At 41.2% G+C, this 18,071-nt stretch overlaps 2 protein-coding genes across 4 annotated transcripts in view; one reads left to right on the top strand and one right to left on the bottom strand.

The window, feature by feature from the left end:
- STARD9 (StAR related lipid transfer domain containing 9) overlaps nucleotides 1-3,565 on the top strand; it is a 92,013-nt gene extending 88,448 nt beyond the window's left edge. Inside the window, exon 34 of the mRNA XM_085062289.1 lies at nucleotides 906-3,565. Coding sequence (XP_084918415.1) covers nucleotides 906-1,007 — 102 coding nt within the window. The 3' untranslated portion in view covers nucleotides 1,008-3,565. The remainder of the gene's footprint in view (nucleotides 1-905) is intronic.
- A 956-nt stretch (nucleotides 3,566-4,521) lies between these two features.
- The window catches only part of CDAN1 (codanin 1), a 29,684-nt gene continuing 16,134 nt past the window's right edge, over nucleotides 4,522-18,071 (bottom strand). Inside the window, exons 16-29 of one of the 3 annotated variants that reach the window (XM_085062291.1) lie at nucleotides 17,553-17,642; nucleotides 16,453-16,507; nucleotides 15,295-15,428; nucleotides 14,518-14,621; nucleotides 12,895-13,044; nucleotides 12,417-12,480; nucleotides 11,847-11,925; nucleotides 10,707-10,864; nucleotides 9,565-9,672; nucleotides 9,119-9,182; nucleotides 7,812-8,014; nucleotides 7,031-7,138; nucleotides 6,173-6,278; nucleotides 4,522-6,093 (exon numbers count right to left, since the gene is read on the bottom strand). In XM_085062291.1, coding sequence (XP_084918417.1) covers nucleotides 6,062-6,093; nucleotides 6,173-6,278; nucleotides 7,031-7,138; nucleotides 7,812-8,014; nucleotides 9,119-9,182; nucleotides 9,565-9,672; nucleotides 10,707-10,864; nucleotides 11,847-11,925; nucleotides 12,417-12,480; nucleotides 12,895-13,044; nucleotides 14,518-14,621; nucleotides 15,295-15,428; nucleotides 16,453-16,507; nucleotides 17,553-17,642 — 1,455 coding nt within the window. In that variant the 3' untranslated portion in view covers nucleotides 4,522-6,061. Of the gene's footprint in view, nucleotides 6,279-7,030; nucleotides 7,139-7,811; nucleotides 8,015-9,118; nucleotides 9,183-9,564; nucleotides 9,673-10,706; nucleotides 10,865-11,846; nucleotides 11,926-12,416; nucleotides 12,481-12,894; nucleotides 13,045-14,517; nucleotides 14,622-15,294; nucleotides 15,429-16,452; nucleotides 16,508-17,552; nucleotides 17,643-18,071 lie in introns of all 3 variants that reach the window. The other 2 variants (XM_085062290.1, XM_085062292.1) reach the window with 2 other exon arrangements.

Genomic DNA, 18,071 nt, shown 5'->3' with positions numbered 1-18,071 from the left:
ACAGAGCAGAACACTTAAGAGCTGGTAAGCAACAAAAAATGCAACCCTTCTATGCCTCATGAACTTCATGAAGTGACCACAAGTCACCTCTCTTTCACACTGTTATCTAGCAATGCAGAGAATCTTACTAGGATTGTGTTTAAGTACATGTTCCCAAGTTTTTATAGCATCCAAAACTGCTTCCTCGAATATCAAGCTCCTCTCTAAAGGTTTATTAGCAATTTTAGTATATGTTGTGTTCTCATGTGGGGAGCCAATATAGTCTTGTTTGTATTTTTGTCTTGCTGTGGGCACAGGAAGCCCAACTTGGGTTATAGTATTTTCAAAATGCCTGAAAATACTTGGTACATTTTTCTAACCAAAGTAATTAATTCTTCATTGTAAGTCATAAATTTATAAGTCATTAATAAGTCACTTCTTCATAAGTCACTTCTTCATAAGTCATTAATATCGTCACACTTAATAGATACAAAAGAGAAGTCAAGATTAGGATTTCAGTTAAGAATAAGGAAATTAAAATCTTTTCATCCATTTTTCAGACTCATTTGAAAAGTAGGCTCTCTTTGAAACAGTGGTACTAAGTATTTAAAAATGTCCAGAAGAGAATGCCTTAATGTGTAAAATTTATTTAAATGGTTATGTAGAAATAAATGGCATTATTCCTTTAAATTAATGTTTTAAAAACTTAAGGATATATTTTTAAAAATATCATTAATTAGCACATGCCTTTTACAATGCATAGGTGAAATGCATTTTAAAATTTTATATGCATTTTATATTACCACACAGTAATGACAGCATTTGGCTGTAAACTACTTGTTGCATCAGAACTATTCCAGACTGGAGTACTCTGTTTAAAAGCAGGTCCAAACCCCACCCTGCAGCCTTTCTTCTGTTTCCTGCAGGTGGACCTTGGTGCCCCAGCCATTCCTGCCAGGCTCCTGAGCTCCATGGCGAAGCGGCAGCCCCTGGTGATTGCTCAGCTGGCTCACCTGCTCACTGCCTAGTGCTGGGACACTGAAGAGCAGCTGGCAGCTCCCAGGGACACACAAGTGTCAGAGAGGGACATGGAAAATGCTGCTTCCTAAGGCAGCCCCCACCAAGCCTCACCTCACGAGCCTGTGCTACTGCTGGACTGTATGGGAGTACAGCTAGAGAAAAGGCTCATTGGTTTTAGCCAACACTGCTTAGGAGAAACGCAGCAGTTTAGTGGGGAGCCTATCCTCCTGGAGCAGTGGAAAACCTCCAGGGAAGAGGAGAAAGGTGTGGCTGCTCTATAAAGAGCAGAGGAAGAGACTTGGCTTTACAATAGCCAGAATCTTAGAGTGTATTATTTAATTCCTGTTTCCAAGCAGCTTCAGAGATCAACTTCTTTTAAGTTTAGGCTGGAAGCAGTATCTGTATGGCTTGAGCCCTTTTACAAGCTCTTGAGCAGAGCTGCAAAACCACTTTCTAATGATAAGTACCAAATGCAGAATTCCTGACTGTGTAGATAAACGGTTTATCTTAGCTAGCTGCCTATCCTCCTTCCCCTTGAAGAGTGAAGTTAAAGCAGTGCAATATTCACTAGTCATCCTACACCCTGGAAAGATTTTTTTTCATGTATTTGGCTGACTGCTTGCAGCCAGTGTGAGGTCTTTCAGATTGCCACTACACTATGCAGCAGCAGTGGACACCACCATACCTCAGGACGCAGTTTACTGTACTGCAGAATCAGGTGCTTTGAAATAAACAAACCAAACAGTTCTAAACAGTGACACTGTCATGGATAGGGTAGTACTTAGTAATCAGCTTGCTTCTAATATTTAAATCCTGCAAATGAGTAGCTCCAACAATGGCTTTTCCCATCAGCCCTTCTACCTTTTCACCCAAATGCATTAAGAGCTGAAACTATAGCCTCATCATAGTCTTACCACATATCTTTGTTCTTAATGTGACCAGCTGTCTCACTGCAGCAAGTACAGTCTCTTCCCATTCAATTACCTCATGGGACTTCTGTGGAACTTAGTCCAACACTCCTGCTGTCAGGCTTTACATGTTTGTTCAACACAATCCCTAGTTGGTTCACATATTCCTAAATTTAAACAAAAGCACGACCACCTCAGAGACCCAAATAACTTCATTTAATTCTTCAGCAGAACAGTACAGAATCACTTTAGATATCTCAAAGCAATAAAAGCTGCTATGTTATGCTTTCATTAGCTCAGAAAAGCCTATATAGTTCAAGAAGCTCTTGCACTTTGAATTTGTCAAGTGAGAAATGTGTACTCAAGCATCCACCCTACTGCAGTCAGTGCCTGCTACTTTAACAGTTACTTTCAGTACGAGGCGCATTTTCCCAGCACATGGTGAAGTTAGCTGCCCTTTCCACCTTTGAGTTCAAGAGCCAAGATCTACTTTTACTATAATTTTGCACAGGTGTAATTTTGGCTCTCAGCTTCTATGTTACTTCCTGTTACTAATGTAGTGAGTTTTAAATGAAAAGACAATAGCTATTTTAAATTGATATTTAGGAAAATAGCAGTTTTGATACGTACCAGCCCAAGGCTTCCTCTTCAGACTGGATCAGGTAGGATAACAAAACCTTTCACTTACAAATTTTTTTGTTTCATCTTTGGATAATCAATATATTACTGCTAGTTTTTTTGGTGAGGCTCAGCCATTTCCTAAAAGCCTGAGTCACAGCATGGTTCACTTTGGGCATCATGCATCTTACACAGTCCCTCAAGGAAGAATGGGTAACCTGGCACAAAGTTTTCTGCAACTGAGCGAAATGACAGATTTCCAGATTTGTAACCTGTCACTGTCCCTGCTTTGGTGGAAAGCCAGAAGGGAGAGTGAACAAGGCTGTACATTAAAGCCCCAGGAAAAATGAGCAGAACCAGCAGCATGGGATATTGGCTCTGGCCCCAGTGCTGTTTCCACAGATTTCCAGAGGCGGTAGGGGAGGTCTTCATGCAACCCACTAAAGATTTGCTCAGTGCTTTGCTTTTTTTTCCCTTTTATTTTAGACACGGCACTTGTGATAAAACAGTTTTTGTAGGAAAAACATCTTGGGGGATTCCTGTTGATCAACGATGCCAGTGCCTATGAAGGATAGTGTCTTACTGTACAGTGCATCAGATGTTTATTTTTATATATACTTAATATTTTTTTTCTATGTTTACAAATTAAGTTATTTATATATGCTTGGTTTGAAGTGTTTTTATATGCTATCAAAGCTCACTTTTATTTTTATCAGTATTGAATTAATGTAACTTTTTTTTAATACAATCTTCAATTGATACTAAAAAGCCTATTTATATGAATGTTTTCTTTTGCAAATACAACATTTTATGGTACTTGCTAATGTATGGCATTGGTTTGTTTGGAAGGAAGAAACAAAAGCCCAGCAGTTATCAAATTTGTTCATCTACAACAGGCAAAAAACAACTTCCTGTAAGTTAGTGCTGAGCAGCAGATGATCAAACCCATTGTATTGTACCACCCAGGGTTGCATCTCTGCTCCTAAATCAAGGTTGCTATTTTCATATCCACAATAAATGGTATTTTCTACGCAAGAAAATGTGCCCCACCTTATTTTGCTCCAGCTAAGATACCCATCTATGGAACTATGCTGGATAGAAAACACAAAGGCAAGTTTGTGATAACAGATGTAAGTCTCCTATTTACCTGCTGAGGAATGGGCATGGAATATAAACTTTTGGCATAAGAACCAAGTCAGTCATGGCTTAAATCTGGGTTCTGTGACAGTGCTTTGTCCAAGCAAGGGGGGTTTTATTTTGGTTATTTAAAAAAGGAAAAAAAAAAAAAGAAAAAAAAAAAAAAGACAGCTTCTTCCTGAGTCCTGTTACCCAACTCCCCAGAGCTGCACCCCAGGGGCCACAGGGTCATGTCCTCATGCACAGTCCCATGGCCAAGCGTCCACAAGCAGAGAACCTGTGCTCCACAACTTGCTCCTGTGCCTTGGCTACACAGGGGGGGGTCTGGCTTCACACAGCAAACATGCCTGGGTGCTGGGGGATGCCCAAGAAGCAGAGTCACTGCATTAGGTTGTAAGAGCACAGAAACAGAGATGTTTCTTACCTGCTGGGTTCCATGGTTGAACTGTCTCCTGCCCCACAACCATATTCTCTGGTTGATGGAAACTGCTCCTGGGGCTTGGTCACCTATTAATTAAAAACTTCAAACATGTTGCATTAGAGAAGGATAATTCTGGTATCCTGAGTTCATGAAAATGGCTGTGGCCATGATATCTATGCAAAGAGTTTTATGATACCCAAAAAAAAATCAGTGCTGGAGCTAAGAGCACCTTTTATTAATAGGGATTCCAGCTTCTTCCCCTTTCCACCACCCTGTCCTCCTTTACATAACAAAGTAGAATTCTATTTCAGTAGAAGCACAACAGGTCAGACAGGAGGTCTGTACTTAGTTATCTGCCCCATGCTTTTTGGCAAGGTACTCATTTTGTTCTTCAGCCTAGTAACAAGAGGTTCTATATTGACAGCTTGAACACAAGACAAGACATTTAATAATGTTTATTATGACAAACAACAATTCCAAATGATATCTGCAGCAAAACATCACATAATAGCCTCAGGGAGCAGGTATGGTGTGATATGGTGTACTTGCTGTTCAATTTGTATTTAATTATTCCATTTGTATTGCAGCATGCCTACTTTTAGGGACTCTTCCATTCACATCAGAAAACCCCTAAAAAGAGGAATGCAGATGGAACCTGCAAAATATTTCCATACAGTGCTTAGTCAACAAGACAAGAAAAATCACAAGACCGTTCAGACAATGATGTGCCTCTCTGATTTCTCTTTCTGTATCACATATTTTAACAGAAGCCACAGTTCTACCTAATGAGTCTTGTCTGTAGTTTTTCTCGAATCACTGACTCCAAGATGTTACCTTTTCTCACCTTATACAGGGAAGAGGTAAGTTAATTAGAAAGCTCAACAGCCCTGGGTTTCACCTTGTCCAGAGGCTGTTCTTAAATAACACAGAACTTGCTTTCTGGAAAAACCTACACAAATAGGACACTCCTAGACAATAGGAAATAACGTCCTCACTGCTATAGGGCAAGGGGAGAGAATCCCATAAGACAGCTGATGAGCACCTAAACATATTCTGCTACTCACCAGCAGTCCCTGCCCCAAACCCCAGTTCAAGAAGTGGGGTGAAGAGAAGGTCACACTTTTGGTGACAATCTATCTGTAAGGGCAGAAAATACCCACTGTCTTCCAAGAAATGGGTTCCTTTCAAAACCCACTCTCCAGGGAACATCACAGTGCTTCTTCACTACTGTGCCCTTCCAGGCTGTAGTTTTCTTGCTGCAGCACTTCCTGACTGATAAAACCCAAACTCAAGGCAAGAAAAATGATTAAAAAAAAAACCAGTGAATAGCAGCCAGATGCCATTTATGTTCACAACTATAAAAGTGTCTTAAAAAATACTGTCTTCAGTAAAAAATATAAACAGATATTTTATCCCTTATTTCTGTATTAAAAGCCCTGGGAAATTACAAGTTCTGTTTCCAACAAGAGATGGAAAAACACTTAAGCATCTACATCTTTTAAGAATAATGCCATCAATGATCTAGTGGATTTATTTAATATGGTTTAACTTTTAAAATTTGTCTTAAAAAATTAAAATCAAATCTTCAACACTGAGCTTACAATGAAAAATAAATATAGGCACATCTCTGTGTCATATAGGTTCACCTCTTCCTTCCCCTGACTGTAGAGGCCTTTTTAAGACAACATGAGAAGTCACATTGAGTTGAGAGAAGAGACAGCCGCCAAGAAACCACCTCTCTGATCATGAAGTAACTTGAGTTGATTCCTGGGTTTGGTCACAGCCTGTTACTGCACAAATACAAGTGTCTCTGAGCCTAAAGAACAGCTGCTCTCAGACACAATCAAGGTGCTTTACGGACTTTTGACTTGGAGATCCATTTGCTGATGTAGGTCCTTCAGCAGAGTCACCACTACAAAATGTCCATGATAGAAAGCCCAGTGCAGGTTTTGCACAAAGTGACCTCTTCAGTATGATCCTAGCAAAGAGCTCCCAATCCTTTCAGAAATGCTAAAAATTCCATTTGCATCTTCATTAGTAATATTTGTCCACAGAGTGCACCTGTGCTAACTTTGTGTGGTCACAATACCTCGAGATTGTCTGGTCAGCTCACAGGGGTTAGTCCTGGGCTCCTCTATCTGATGATGTTCTGATACAAATATTCGGGACAGCGTTTTCAGGTCTTTTATGAAATCCTGTAACAAACAGATACAAACCAGAGAACCTTTATTAACAAATGTTAACAAAGAGGCTTACTTAATTTTTCTATTGGGAACTTTACAAGGTTAAACATGTTGATGGTTTTCCAGTGCGAAAACATAGACAAGTTACAGAATTGCTGATGAATGCCTGCAGACATGCTCAGTCTCCCATCTGATCCCCACACCCTTCTCAGACAAGATCGCTGCCACAATTTAAAAGGTTAAACAGCTACAAATTGCACATGCTCACCAGCCTTGGAACACTGTCCATTTTTAGCAGGGCATTTGGGTGGAGTCCTACATTTTGACTGTGGCCAGAATAGTCAGACTCCTCTAGAACATTCCAACTCCTCTCACATTCTGGGAGTAGGAGGCACAGAGATTTAAGTGCAAGACTGGTCAGCTAAGACCTTTCCCAACATGTCATTCTCAGCTGAACACTGCAAAGCACACTCAGGCTAGAACTGAGAGCTGGTAACTGAGCCAGCTGGTCTCCAAACTGGTTTAGTTTTCTTGGAAATTATTCCACTGCATGGGCAATATTGGATTCACACAAGTACAGCTTTCAGCCAAACACTAGCAAGGGTAACAAGCTTGTGGGAAGCGAGTCCTTCCTTTGCATAAGCGGGAATGACAGATGGGAAGGTTATGGGCATTATTTATATGAAATAGAAATACAAGGATTGGCTGTTTATATAGCTTTACTTTTTATTTCACTTCTTGTCCATGCACATCCAATTACTTACTGAGGGCCAAGGGAGCTCTTCAAGGCTATGCAGGCAGATCTGGATTTCACTAGTTCTCATTAGTTCATGTTCTATAAGACCATGAAGCAAGAAAAGGAACAAATCCCACTGCACAAAAGAAGAAAATATCAACAGCTCAAAAGGAAATGGATTGTGTGTTTGTTTCTTTATCCATATAAAATTCACACTTTTCTTTTTGGATCAGAATGTGGAGAAAAGGAACAAGCACTTTATCTATCTGCATGTAACAATGAGGACAAGAGCAACATCCAAAATGAATGAACAAAATTCCTTTAGTTCATACATTGTATCCTACCATAAAGTCAGTTTATAAACACACCAAGTATTTAATTCCTGTCTGATCAAGAACAGCGTAAAAAAATATTTCTTTGACTTCTGAAATAAGTTGGGTTTAGCCTGCAACTAAATAGGGTGATTTTCAGCTTTAGTTGGCTGAAAAATGTGCATGCAGAAATGCAAACTGATAAAAGACACAGGAATGCAAGCAATGACAGCCACCTGTGTCCAGTCCTTGCAATATCCTAGGCCAAATGTGCCATTTTGTCACTGGCTCCTAAACAAAGCTGTGAGTTCCCAAGAGCCCCCAGGCAGGTATCAACCCCTGACGAGCTGAACACATTTCCCTCTCACTGCCCACACAAACAGTGCCAGGCAGCAGTGACCAAACCCTGCTGGCCTCAGTCACACCACTGAGCACTGCAGGAGGGCAGAATTCCTACACGAGTGCCAGCCCAGCTCCACACACCAGAATAAGCTTTACCTCTCGCTGCTTCACTTCTGCCAGATAACCAATGTTCTTCTTGCTGAAGATCAGCTGCACAGGCACAGAAGTCCCAAAGTCCTCCTTCCAGATGGAGAACAGCAGTTTTAGAAGGCCACAGGTGGGATTATTCTTTACACACAGCCTCTCGGGGCTCTTCTCTGGGGATTTGATCCCAAGACTCAGAGGAACATGATCTGAAACTAAGAAAAGGATGAAAAATGAACTCCTATAGCTGTATTACTTCCTTTTATAGTCATCATCTTGGTTCAGCAGCACACTTAGTGAGTACAAACCAATGAACCTAAGAGGAGTGAATTTTGGAAATATGCAAAATTATCAGCTTTGAAACTACACAGACAGTATGACATAGGAAGAGATTGATATTCCTCAGACAAAGAATACCAAGTGGTTGAAAGTCAGCCTAATATTTAGTCAAAGAGAACCTAGGTGTTACTGCAAAGGATGTAAGAGTAACAGAGTAAAACATCTAAATCTATAGATAGATTGAACAGTTGTCCATAGTTTGGACTACAGACAGAGTTATGTGAATTCACACAAGTGAAAGTAAAGCTGAACAGTGTTTAACTGCAGATGTACATAAACAGAAGGAAGATACCAGATCTTCCTTGGTACAGTCTCATGGAACAGGACAGACTGACACTGCTGCCCCCAGAATAAATTTCACAGTATTCAGATGTGAACTGCCTTCTGAAAAAACAAATTATGTATAAAACTTCTAAAGCAGGTTCTAAAACCAGGAAATTAGAAGGTTGCCCATGAAGAAAACACCTACATTGAGATCACAAGCTCCTGCTCAAAGAAAAATTGTATTTACACATCTGGGCAAGAGAAAAAAAAAATACCAAACTGAAAATGTTCACAGGAGTCATAATACACAGAAAACAAGTTACTTCCATTCTTTCCAAAAAAAGCCATAAAAATGTAATTTAATGGAAAAGGCCCTTACTTGTAGGGAAAAAAGCCCAAACTCAACCACAATTTTTCAGAGGCAGAAATACTGGAAAGCATATCCCATAAGTAAATGAAAGTATCAATAAATAAAAAACAATGGAGATGTGAAACAGATCTGAAGGATGGTTAGTCACTGTACAATTCTGCTTTGCAGAATGTAGGAGGGAATAAGAGCAACCACACACATGGAGAGAAAAAAATCTGCAGACTCAATGACACCAAAGATAATCAAATATCCATGAGCTCTAAATACTTAAAACTCTGACCTCAAGGATCTAAGAGAATTGTAATAACAGATTTCAGTCTTAAATAGCTTATCATAACTGATTTACCCAGCAAAGAAGCCAACTCAACCGTGCACTTGGCCAGCTGCTGTTCCGATGTGGGACAAATGAACTGAAAAACACAAAAAAAACGTTGTAACTCTGTCCCCATACTGCAGACTGAACAAAACAGGGCTTCACAGGGGATAAAAATATCTGAGAGGAGCAGGTAATTTGCAGCAAAAAGCATAGAGCTGTAATGAGGAGATCATTAAAGACTGAAAGACAAAAAAATGTCATATATGAATAGGGGATTCACAAAAGCAAACCAAAGTAAAAAGCAGATCTACACAGCCTGAAGAAAAATGCAGTGCAGCTCTGCCACATTTGAGCTCAAACAAAAACCACTCAACTGAACTTAACTGTGAGGCATGGCAAACTAACAAGTTTACAAATATCAAGACAGCGCAAAGTGATTCTAGGGGTTTTTTTTGTTGCCTTTTTACATCTTTTACCTTTCTGCATCGAAGTGTCTGACTCAACCTTCCCAGCAGGCACTCCAGCCACACATAGTCAACCACTTCACCCTCATCCCGTGGGCCCACAGCAATGCAGAGCACATCCTTGGTGAGAAAGACAACAGTAACCCACACATTAGTATCCTGCTCTTCCACAAACAGACCTTTGGACCTGTGACAGAGAAGTTCATAAATAGTTCTTGGGTCCTCCCTAAAACCAAAACCTATGCTAGTATATATATTTTTATAAGACAGATTAAAGATTATTTTTCACAACCTTACCAAGATCTCATTTTCTAACACAGTTCTCACTAATGTTATGAAGTAAAATTGAGTGATGGCAAGAAGTTCATCTTCCTTAAAAATACTAGCACTGAAAGCTCTAGATAAATCTGACAGTACAACAAGTAAGCTCAGGGTAGAAGTGCTACAGAAATCCAGAGCCCTCTTGTATTGTCAAGGAAGCTTCAGTGTCAACCCAGATGCTTCCTCACACAACTTACCCTCCTCTTTTTATTTTAGCACAAGCAGAAAGCATTAAAGGATGTGAACTCATTCTCACACAAATGCTGGGAAAGCAATGACAGTGATAACCAGCATTACTTGCCTGTCAAGCAGACAAGCAGCTGCAAAAAAAATAGGCAGAATACATAATGGTAAAAAAAGTGAGGTGTTCAGAATTTTTCTTTTCCTCATGGTGTACATAGGTTAAATGATTGCAAAATTGTACTCAAGACTATGGCGTCCACACTAGGGTTTCCATCCTACTCATATCAAAAAGGCCCCACTGCCAGGCTACCAGAAATCCTGTACCTGAGACAGCACTCCTAACAGGGAACTCTGATCTAGACACAGCAAGCACAGGTTGAAAAAAACTGAGAACTTTCCATTGTGCTTCCTAAGCACTCCCCACAGCCAATTCCTTAGAACCAGAACATTTTCTTAAACCACCAAAAACACCAAACCCCACAAAACAACAATAAAAACAAACCACAAAACAAAAACAAAACAAGGCAAAACAAAAAAAAAAAAACTCAAAATAAAAACAAAACAAAAAAACCCCCAACAATGAACTAAAAAGCACCAATGTGAAAACCAGAAAGGGAGTTGGAGCAAGACAGAAAGTGAACACTGTGTACCTTAATCTCATTGATGATCTGGGAGGGAAATGGAGCACAATGCTGACAGCCTGGAGGACAGTCCCTTCTCAACTCCAGAGCATCCTCGCCTGGCAAGGGAAATCCTGGGACTTTCAGCATTCTGTTGAAGGTTGCCTTCACTTCCCTTTTGATGAGTGCTACAGAGAACAGGGAACAAATCCTGTCTGCTTCAGTTTTTCTCTCCAGTGAAGCAGAGAATCATTTCCAAACCCTCTTAGCCTCTCACTCCAAGGGCCACAGCAAAAAAGGAAGACAAATTATGTTTTCAAACCCCTCTCTCTGACCTCCCACTATATTTAATGTGCAGAGGGTGTGCTGACCCACAGCTCTAGAAGGCAGCCACCTATCACTGCCAGTTACCATTGGCAACTCATCTCACTTCCCATCAAAATATTTCAGAGGGTTTAACCAACATGGTAGCTAAGCCAGAAGGCAATGCCAAAGTAGAAAGCTGTTTCAGTGTGATCATACCAGTTCAACCACTGTACCCATACAAGCCATATGTCTTCTACCAAAATAGGTTTTGATCAGCATCCAAAACACTAAACTCCTGCAGCTGCAAATGGTACTTGGACATTCCTCCCCAGACTCTTGGCACAACCTCTTGAAAAAAATGGATTTTCAGAGATTCTGAAGAGCTGCCAGAACAGTATTAAAGAGTAAAAGGACAACACTTGCCTTCAGCCTGCAGAAAATACACCCAGTCCAAGAAGTATTTGTTTTACAGAAGATTTCAGAAGCACCCTGTACATGTGAACCATAAGATGGCTTGAGAGAGCAGTTGTCTGCATACACTGAAAGTGCTAAGACAACTTCAGCCTAGATGACATTTTCAGAAGGAGCTTTCCACAGCATTTATTCTCACCATAACTAAAAATCACTACCATGGGCCAAGCCCAAAAGATCCCTGAAAAAGTCTCTTAGAGCTAGAAATCATTCCTGTTACTCCTAAACAAGGAGGGACAGAGTAACTGCACACTTTCCACTAAAAGAAAAATGTGTAGGACCAAGTACTTTATAACAGTGTCTGTCCCTTGATCTCAGAAAAAAAAAAAAAAAAAAAAAAAAAAAAAAAAAATGCACAGCTTAGAAGCCCCAGTTCAAGGTAAAAAGACTCACCTGCAATGTTGGCAGAGAGCCAGCCACAGGCTCTCTCAGTTGCCAGTTCCACTGCAATGTTTTCTGCACTGCTTAAAACCTTTACAGGGAGGATAACAAATGACAGGAGATTTACTATCAGCTATGGCACTGTAGTCAGTGAAAATTCAGAAGGAAGTCTAGAGGAAAAAAGCTTAATTTTGGCATGCAACAATTAAACTGAGCACCACCACCTCAAGGAAACTGCTGGTTTGAGCAATACGACTAACCCGTTTTGATTTTCCAAACCTCATCAACTCTTGTGGAAGTTGATGCTAAAACAAAAGCATTATCATTGCAAGATGAATGCAATCTGTATAACATTCTAGACTCAAGAGTCAGCTATGAGCTGGAGTATCACTTTACCCAGAATATGCAAGGCAGCCTGTGGTAGAAGTGACTCTCCTCAGCTATCTATCAGTTCTCCCATGAGGGTATCAATGTATTCCCTTTACCTGAGCTATTAAGGTCTAAGTGGAGAAGCAATGGAAAAATGGTAATGATCCAGACTTAAAGTTAAGGCTTTTAGTAAGTTTTAGTGAAAATACATACTGCTGCAGATGTCTCTTCTGGCAACAACACCCTTACTGCCTCAGGACCTTTTTTTTTGCAAAATCTGCAAGAAAAGAAAAAGTGTGCCACAGGATTAGTTGAAGTTCTTGACTTCAGAGGTTCTCTCAACAACACTCAGAGGTTCATTAAGTAGCAAGGCAATAAATCAGACTAAAAGAACCAGACAAGGAAAGGGTAATTACAAGCAATCAAGCTGCAATATCAATTTTCCAAAGAGGGGAATAAAACAGCTGCAGTGAACATCTGTTTGGATCTGGACACACAGTACTTTTATTCCTTCTTACAAACACAGTATTAATTGACTGGAGGCACAGCAGACACTCACCCTAAGAAGAGCAGAGGGCATGGTTTATAATTACCAGAACCTGAGCATGACAGGCCAAGCTAAATTAGGCTTATAGATTCTGCAGTAAGAAGAGATGGGAAGGCACAAGTTTAAATAACTTTTCCTCCTTACTCTCTGCCTTTGATGAGTGCCTGGGCCCCTTCCTCATACAGATGAGTGCACACCTCTTCAAGCAGTTTGTCATGATTAACATCCTCCTCCTTCACTTTATCTTGCAACATGGTTTCTGCCCTTTGAACCAACTCTGCTACCAGTGTTGCCCTGCAAAAAAAAACCAAAAACAATCAGACAGACTGAAATCAATACAAGAAACAGTGCAGACCAACAGTACCGAGCTCTTCTCCCCAGTTAGGGGAATATCCATCTCAAATGCAATAAGTCACTCTGCTAAAATGAATCAATCATGCTGCATTTAGTATTGCATCATCTCCTGGTACTGTATATAGGGAAAAATGAAGACATCAAAACAGCACTAAGAGTCAAGAGTCAAAAGCCAGCACTAAGAGTCAAGAGTCAAAAGCCTTTAGGTTTTCTAGAAACCTGTTTGGCTACAGGTCTCCTTTCTGGCAGCAATACCCTTGTATGCTCAATTGATGGTGCTCAGAAGCTCAAAGATGTCAAGAGCAGTCCACTACAACCACCATTCCTTAGGGGCTCATAACATTTAATATCTTCAGCAATTTGGACAACATAGCTTGCAAACTATGAGCAAGCTGGAGGGCAGGGCTGCCACACAGGAGAATTGTGAAAAGAGGGAGAAATGGACTGACTGTGCACCTGTACAGGCTGGGATCTACTGGCTATAGAACAGCTCTGCAGAAAGGACCTGGGGTTCCCAGAACACAAGGTGAGTGAGTTAGGAGTGTCCAAAGAAAGCCAACCTTATACTGGGCTGACAATAGCAACAGTGCAGCCAGCAAGTCAAGGGAAGTTACTGCTTCCCTCATCACTGTGAGGCTGCATCTGGAGTAGTGTGTCCAGCTTTGGGATCTCAGGACAAGAAAGCCATTGACAATTTGAGTAACTGCAGGAGAAAAGAAAAAAATTATTAAAATAGCCAGGATGCTGGAGCTTACAAGGGGGAGTCAGTTTCACCTAGTCTGGAGACAACAAAAAGCTGAAGGGAGATGGAAAGTTACAGAGAAGACAGAACAAGACTCTTCCAGGAAGAGCACTGCTAAAGGTTGACAGAAATAAACACAAGCTGGAACAACAAATATACTGATAATATATAAGGAAACATTTTTCACAAAGCCTGGGAAAATTAAGCATTGGAACATGGTACAAAGAGGTTGGCTGAATCCTCATCCTCCAAAGATGGAAACTTTTCCAACAGGAAAAGGTGCCAATAAACCTGATCTAACCTGAAAGCTGGCCCTGCTTTGAGCAGGAGTTTGGATCAAGTGACCTCCAGAGGTCATTTCTGATATGAGATTTTCCTGTCATTAGCAAGAATGTTCTGAAAAGGCTACAGAGTCTCACAATGCTGTACTACATTCACATACAAAGTGTCCCACAACTGTATCACCCTGCTCTCCACATCCCTTCACAAATTCCCCTCTACAAAGGCAGATGTTGCTGGTTACAGTCTTACACAGCCTTGGTGTTCTGCTACACAGCACACTCCCAGGGAAGCTTCTTTCCCCCATACACACAAGTTTAAAGGATCAATTCTTTGCCTAATTATAATGTCAAGTTACTTCTTAAGTCACAGAACAGATGACCAGCACTTACTTGATGTGCTTAACACAGTTGGATCCCACCCGCTCTGCCACAAATTCCACGGTTCTCCGTAGGGAAGGAGGCTGGTTGTGGAAGAAGGCCTGTTCCAACTCTACCTGTTCAAGAGAAAGTGCTACAATTGATTAGAGCACTTCACCCAGATCCTCCTCTCATCAGCACAGGAATGGACAGAACTACCATCTGTGGATATACTAAAAGACACACAATTTGCCTACACTAGAACTTTCTGCTACTGTAGCCAGCCATTATCCCAGTACATTATTAACTACCTATTTCCTTCTAACCATTTAACCCAAGCTCATTTCCAGGGCTTCTGAAGCTACAAAAGACCAGTAAAGGGAAGAATAGGAGAGTTCTGACAGTGCCTACTAGTAGTGAGGCACCACATAGGGCTTGTTTTAGAAAGGAAGGATTCACTCTTTTAATTACAGGCTGGTAATCCTGTAGGCTCCTATGCAGGTCTTTCTTTCAGTGGAAAGCATGGCTATAATCTAATCACAACAAAGTATGAGAAACATACCAATATTTTATGTTAAAGAAGAGGGAAACAGATAAATAAGACTAGCTGTTCCAGCACCCACACTGTATCCCAGCCCCATGACTGTAACAGAAAAACAGGGAGTAAGGATACCTGTTAAACACAAATTCCCCTGCTGTCTAGGTCCATTCTTTCTTCCCCTGGCTTAAGGAGACCACTGTATAACCCTACAGTCACACAAGCAAATTTCTCCTTCCCCTTTTCCCCTTGTGACTCCCTAATTTCATTACCTGCAGTTTGCGCTGCGTGACAGAAGCCTTGGGTGCCAAGGACTCTGCAGCTGTGGGAGTGATTTTCCTTATAAAACCACCATTTTTTCCTCCACTACCAGCCACAAAAGAGGCAAGTAGTTTACGCAGCTCACCTGTACAGGAAAACATGAAAAAGCAGTCATCAATACCCTAAGCAAGGAAAAAAAAACCAAAAAAACATCAAAACTCAAGAAAGAGACTTTCACTTTGCCAGTCCTATTCCCAGAGCAGATTCTCTCAGCTTCTAGGGAAACAGAAGCTTCAGAAGAGCGAGGGGGCATCTCACACATTTAACTGCAGGGTATGGCAAGGCAGGCAAGGCTCTGAAAAGAGGAAGCTTCCAAAAGGCTCCCTAGCACATGCACTTGTTCAGGAGGATGAGGGAGCAGTCGTTTTTAGGCTTTCTTTTTTCACTCTGACAAGCAAGAACCATAAAGTCTACACGGTCAACAAGGCAAACGGTTACACAAAATTCCAATAGAGTCAGGAGAAAATACGGGGGGAAAAGCTGGACAACCTCTTCAACCCTAGAAGCTTTGGTGATGCAGGTTTAACATACAATTCTCCTACTAAGTCCCAAGAAGTAGAGCATCATCACACCATCTGTGACTCTATTGACTGCAGAGAGGAATTTTACCATTGGTAGGCAGATCCCATGGAAAAGCTATGTCAAACAACAACCTGACAAAACATCAGGGCACAAAAGGATTCTTCCCCTCTGCCTGGCAGCAGAAATATGCTCAAGGATCAAGACATTCCTCGCAGTACCAACACCTCTTCCTATACCTAGGATGAAAAAGTTGTGCACATAATCCTTATGAATCCTTCCTTACAGCTTGTGAGGGGTGGCTTCCCCTGTCCCTCCATATTCAAGCTCTGGGGATCAACTATCCTGACTATGTAGCCTTCCTCCCCCAGCTTCACCAGACAGTATCCACAGCTGCAGGAGCTTCTGCAATACAGCTTTTTGTCAAGCTTGCTGCACACACAGCTGAGACCTGAAGTTGTGAGGAGGGGTAGGAAAGGTGATCCAAGGACTCACAGTATCAAACAACAAACATAAACAACTAACTAGATAAAAGTAAATACATACTAATATATTTTATATATATAGAAAAAAAAAAGTAAAATACTCACCAAGATAGGGACAGCAGGTATAAAGTAACTGCTGATCCACCAAGGGTACAAAGTCCTGGTGAGAAAATGAAGGACATGCTGAAAGGATACAGCAGGAAAGAAACAGTCTTCAAGTCAGAAATCACACACATGGGGTCACAGGCAGGTTTCAGGGCCACCTTTCCATGAAAAAAAAGCTGGATTCCAAATACACAGTAAAATTATGAACTTTGCAGCCCAGGTGCTCAGTCCAGCCCTGTAACACAGAATGAGCTGCTCTTCATTTTATTAGTGTAGCTCAGTCTTTGCCCCCATCACTATCAAAGCCCAGCTGAAAGCTGGGTTAAAGAAGGGAACCAGGACTGTTGCCACAGCTTCTACGCATATGGGAGAAACCTTTCTGTGGAAGAAAATAAATGAGGCCCATCTATGCATTACACTTCCACACCTGCCTTCATCCAGACTCACTGGAACACCATGCTGTGAAGAAATGTCACTCCAGCATGAACACAGAACAAGCAGGGCCATGGGAGGAACAGGAACTTCAGATCCCATCCACCACTGCAATGTATCTCAAAATACATACTCCTTTTTCATAGAACACTATATATCCCTTTGCATGTCTGGGAGTTATCTGAAACATCACACATGCTTTAAGCTCACCTCCTTTCCTGCTTACTCATACTATTTTCATCATGACACTGGAAAACACATGACCTCAAAACCAGCAAACTTGCTCTCACAGTTCCATCTTACTATTTCTGTTCACCATAACTTTTGCTTATTTCTGGGAAGAGCTACAGTTCTATCAGCTCACCTTGCAGGAAAACAGCATCTGATCCTTGAGCATAACTTGGCACCTGTTCTGCAAATTATTGCAGCAGGTGAGATGGCTCCTGCCTGACAGAAACCCAGAGCTGTAACACCAAGTTCACAACCCAGAACACAGATGCAATGCAATTGAGGCACTTGGACAAACTGGGCATCACATCTATTGGTCCACATATGGTCAGTGCAGCTGCCCTGAAGCCAAGTTCCTGATAAAACCTTACAACTCCTGAGGAAGTGCTAGGTCCATCTTCACCCACAGATTCAGAGGACATATGGCTGCACTAACTCACCAAAGCCTGAGCGGATGTCACAGCATCCATCATACATCTCTCCTGCCTGTCATCAGTTGTAAAAAACAGCTCTTCGGGGACTGATGGAACCTGAAACAGAAAACCCAGCAGTTGCAACTCAAAAGGCAGTCAGTAACTTCCACCATTTCTGAGAAGAGGAGAGTAAAATCTCACCACTCTGCTACCCACAAAAAAGAACCCCTAGCACGAAGGATCCTCTTGCCCTGAGGAGAACCTATCCTTAAAATTAAAGACTTATTTTGATCACACTAACATAAGCCACCTTCCTTAGCCTCCCCACAGAACACCTTTCTCATTTCCAACAGGTTCCTGCTAAGTAGTTACTTTGCTTCCAACTGGAGGCACAAAGAATTTTAGAAGTTCAAAACACATTATCCCTCTATCAGACAAGAGATACCCCACTAATTCAAGGCTGACAGCTAGCACACCATCTTTGTGACAAGAACTTCCAGTTCGAACAGGAATCAGCTGTCAAATTTCTTACAAGGTGGCAGATTA

The sequence above is a fragment of the Lichenostomus cassidix genome, chromosome 5, assembly GCF_008360975.1.
Source record: "Lichenostomus cassidix isolate B80296 chromosome 5, HeHo_3.0, whole genome shotgun sequence".
Lineage (NCBI taxonomy): Eukaryota > Metazoa > Chordata > Aves > Passeriformes > Meliphagidae > Lichenostomus > Lichenostomus cassidix.
This window is presented reverse-complemented; position numbering and strand designations above follow the sequence as displayed.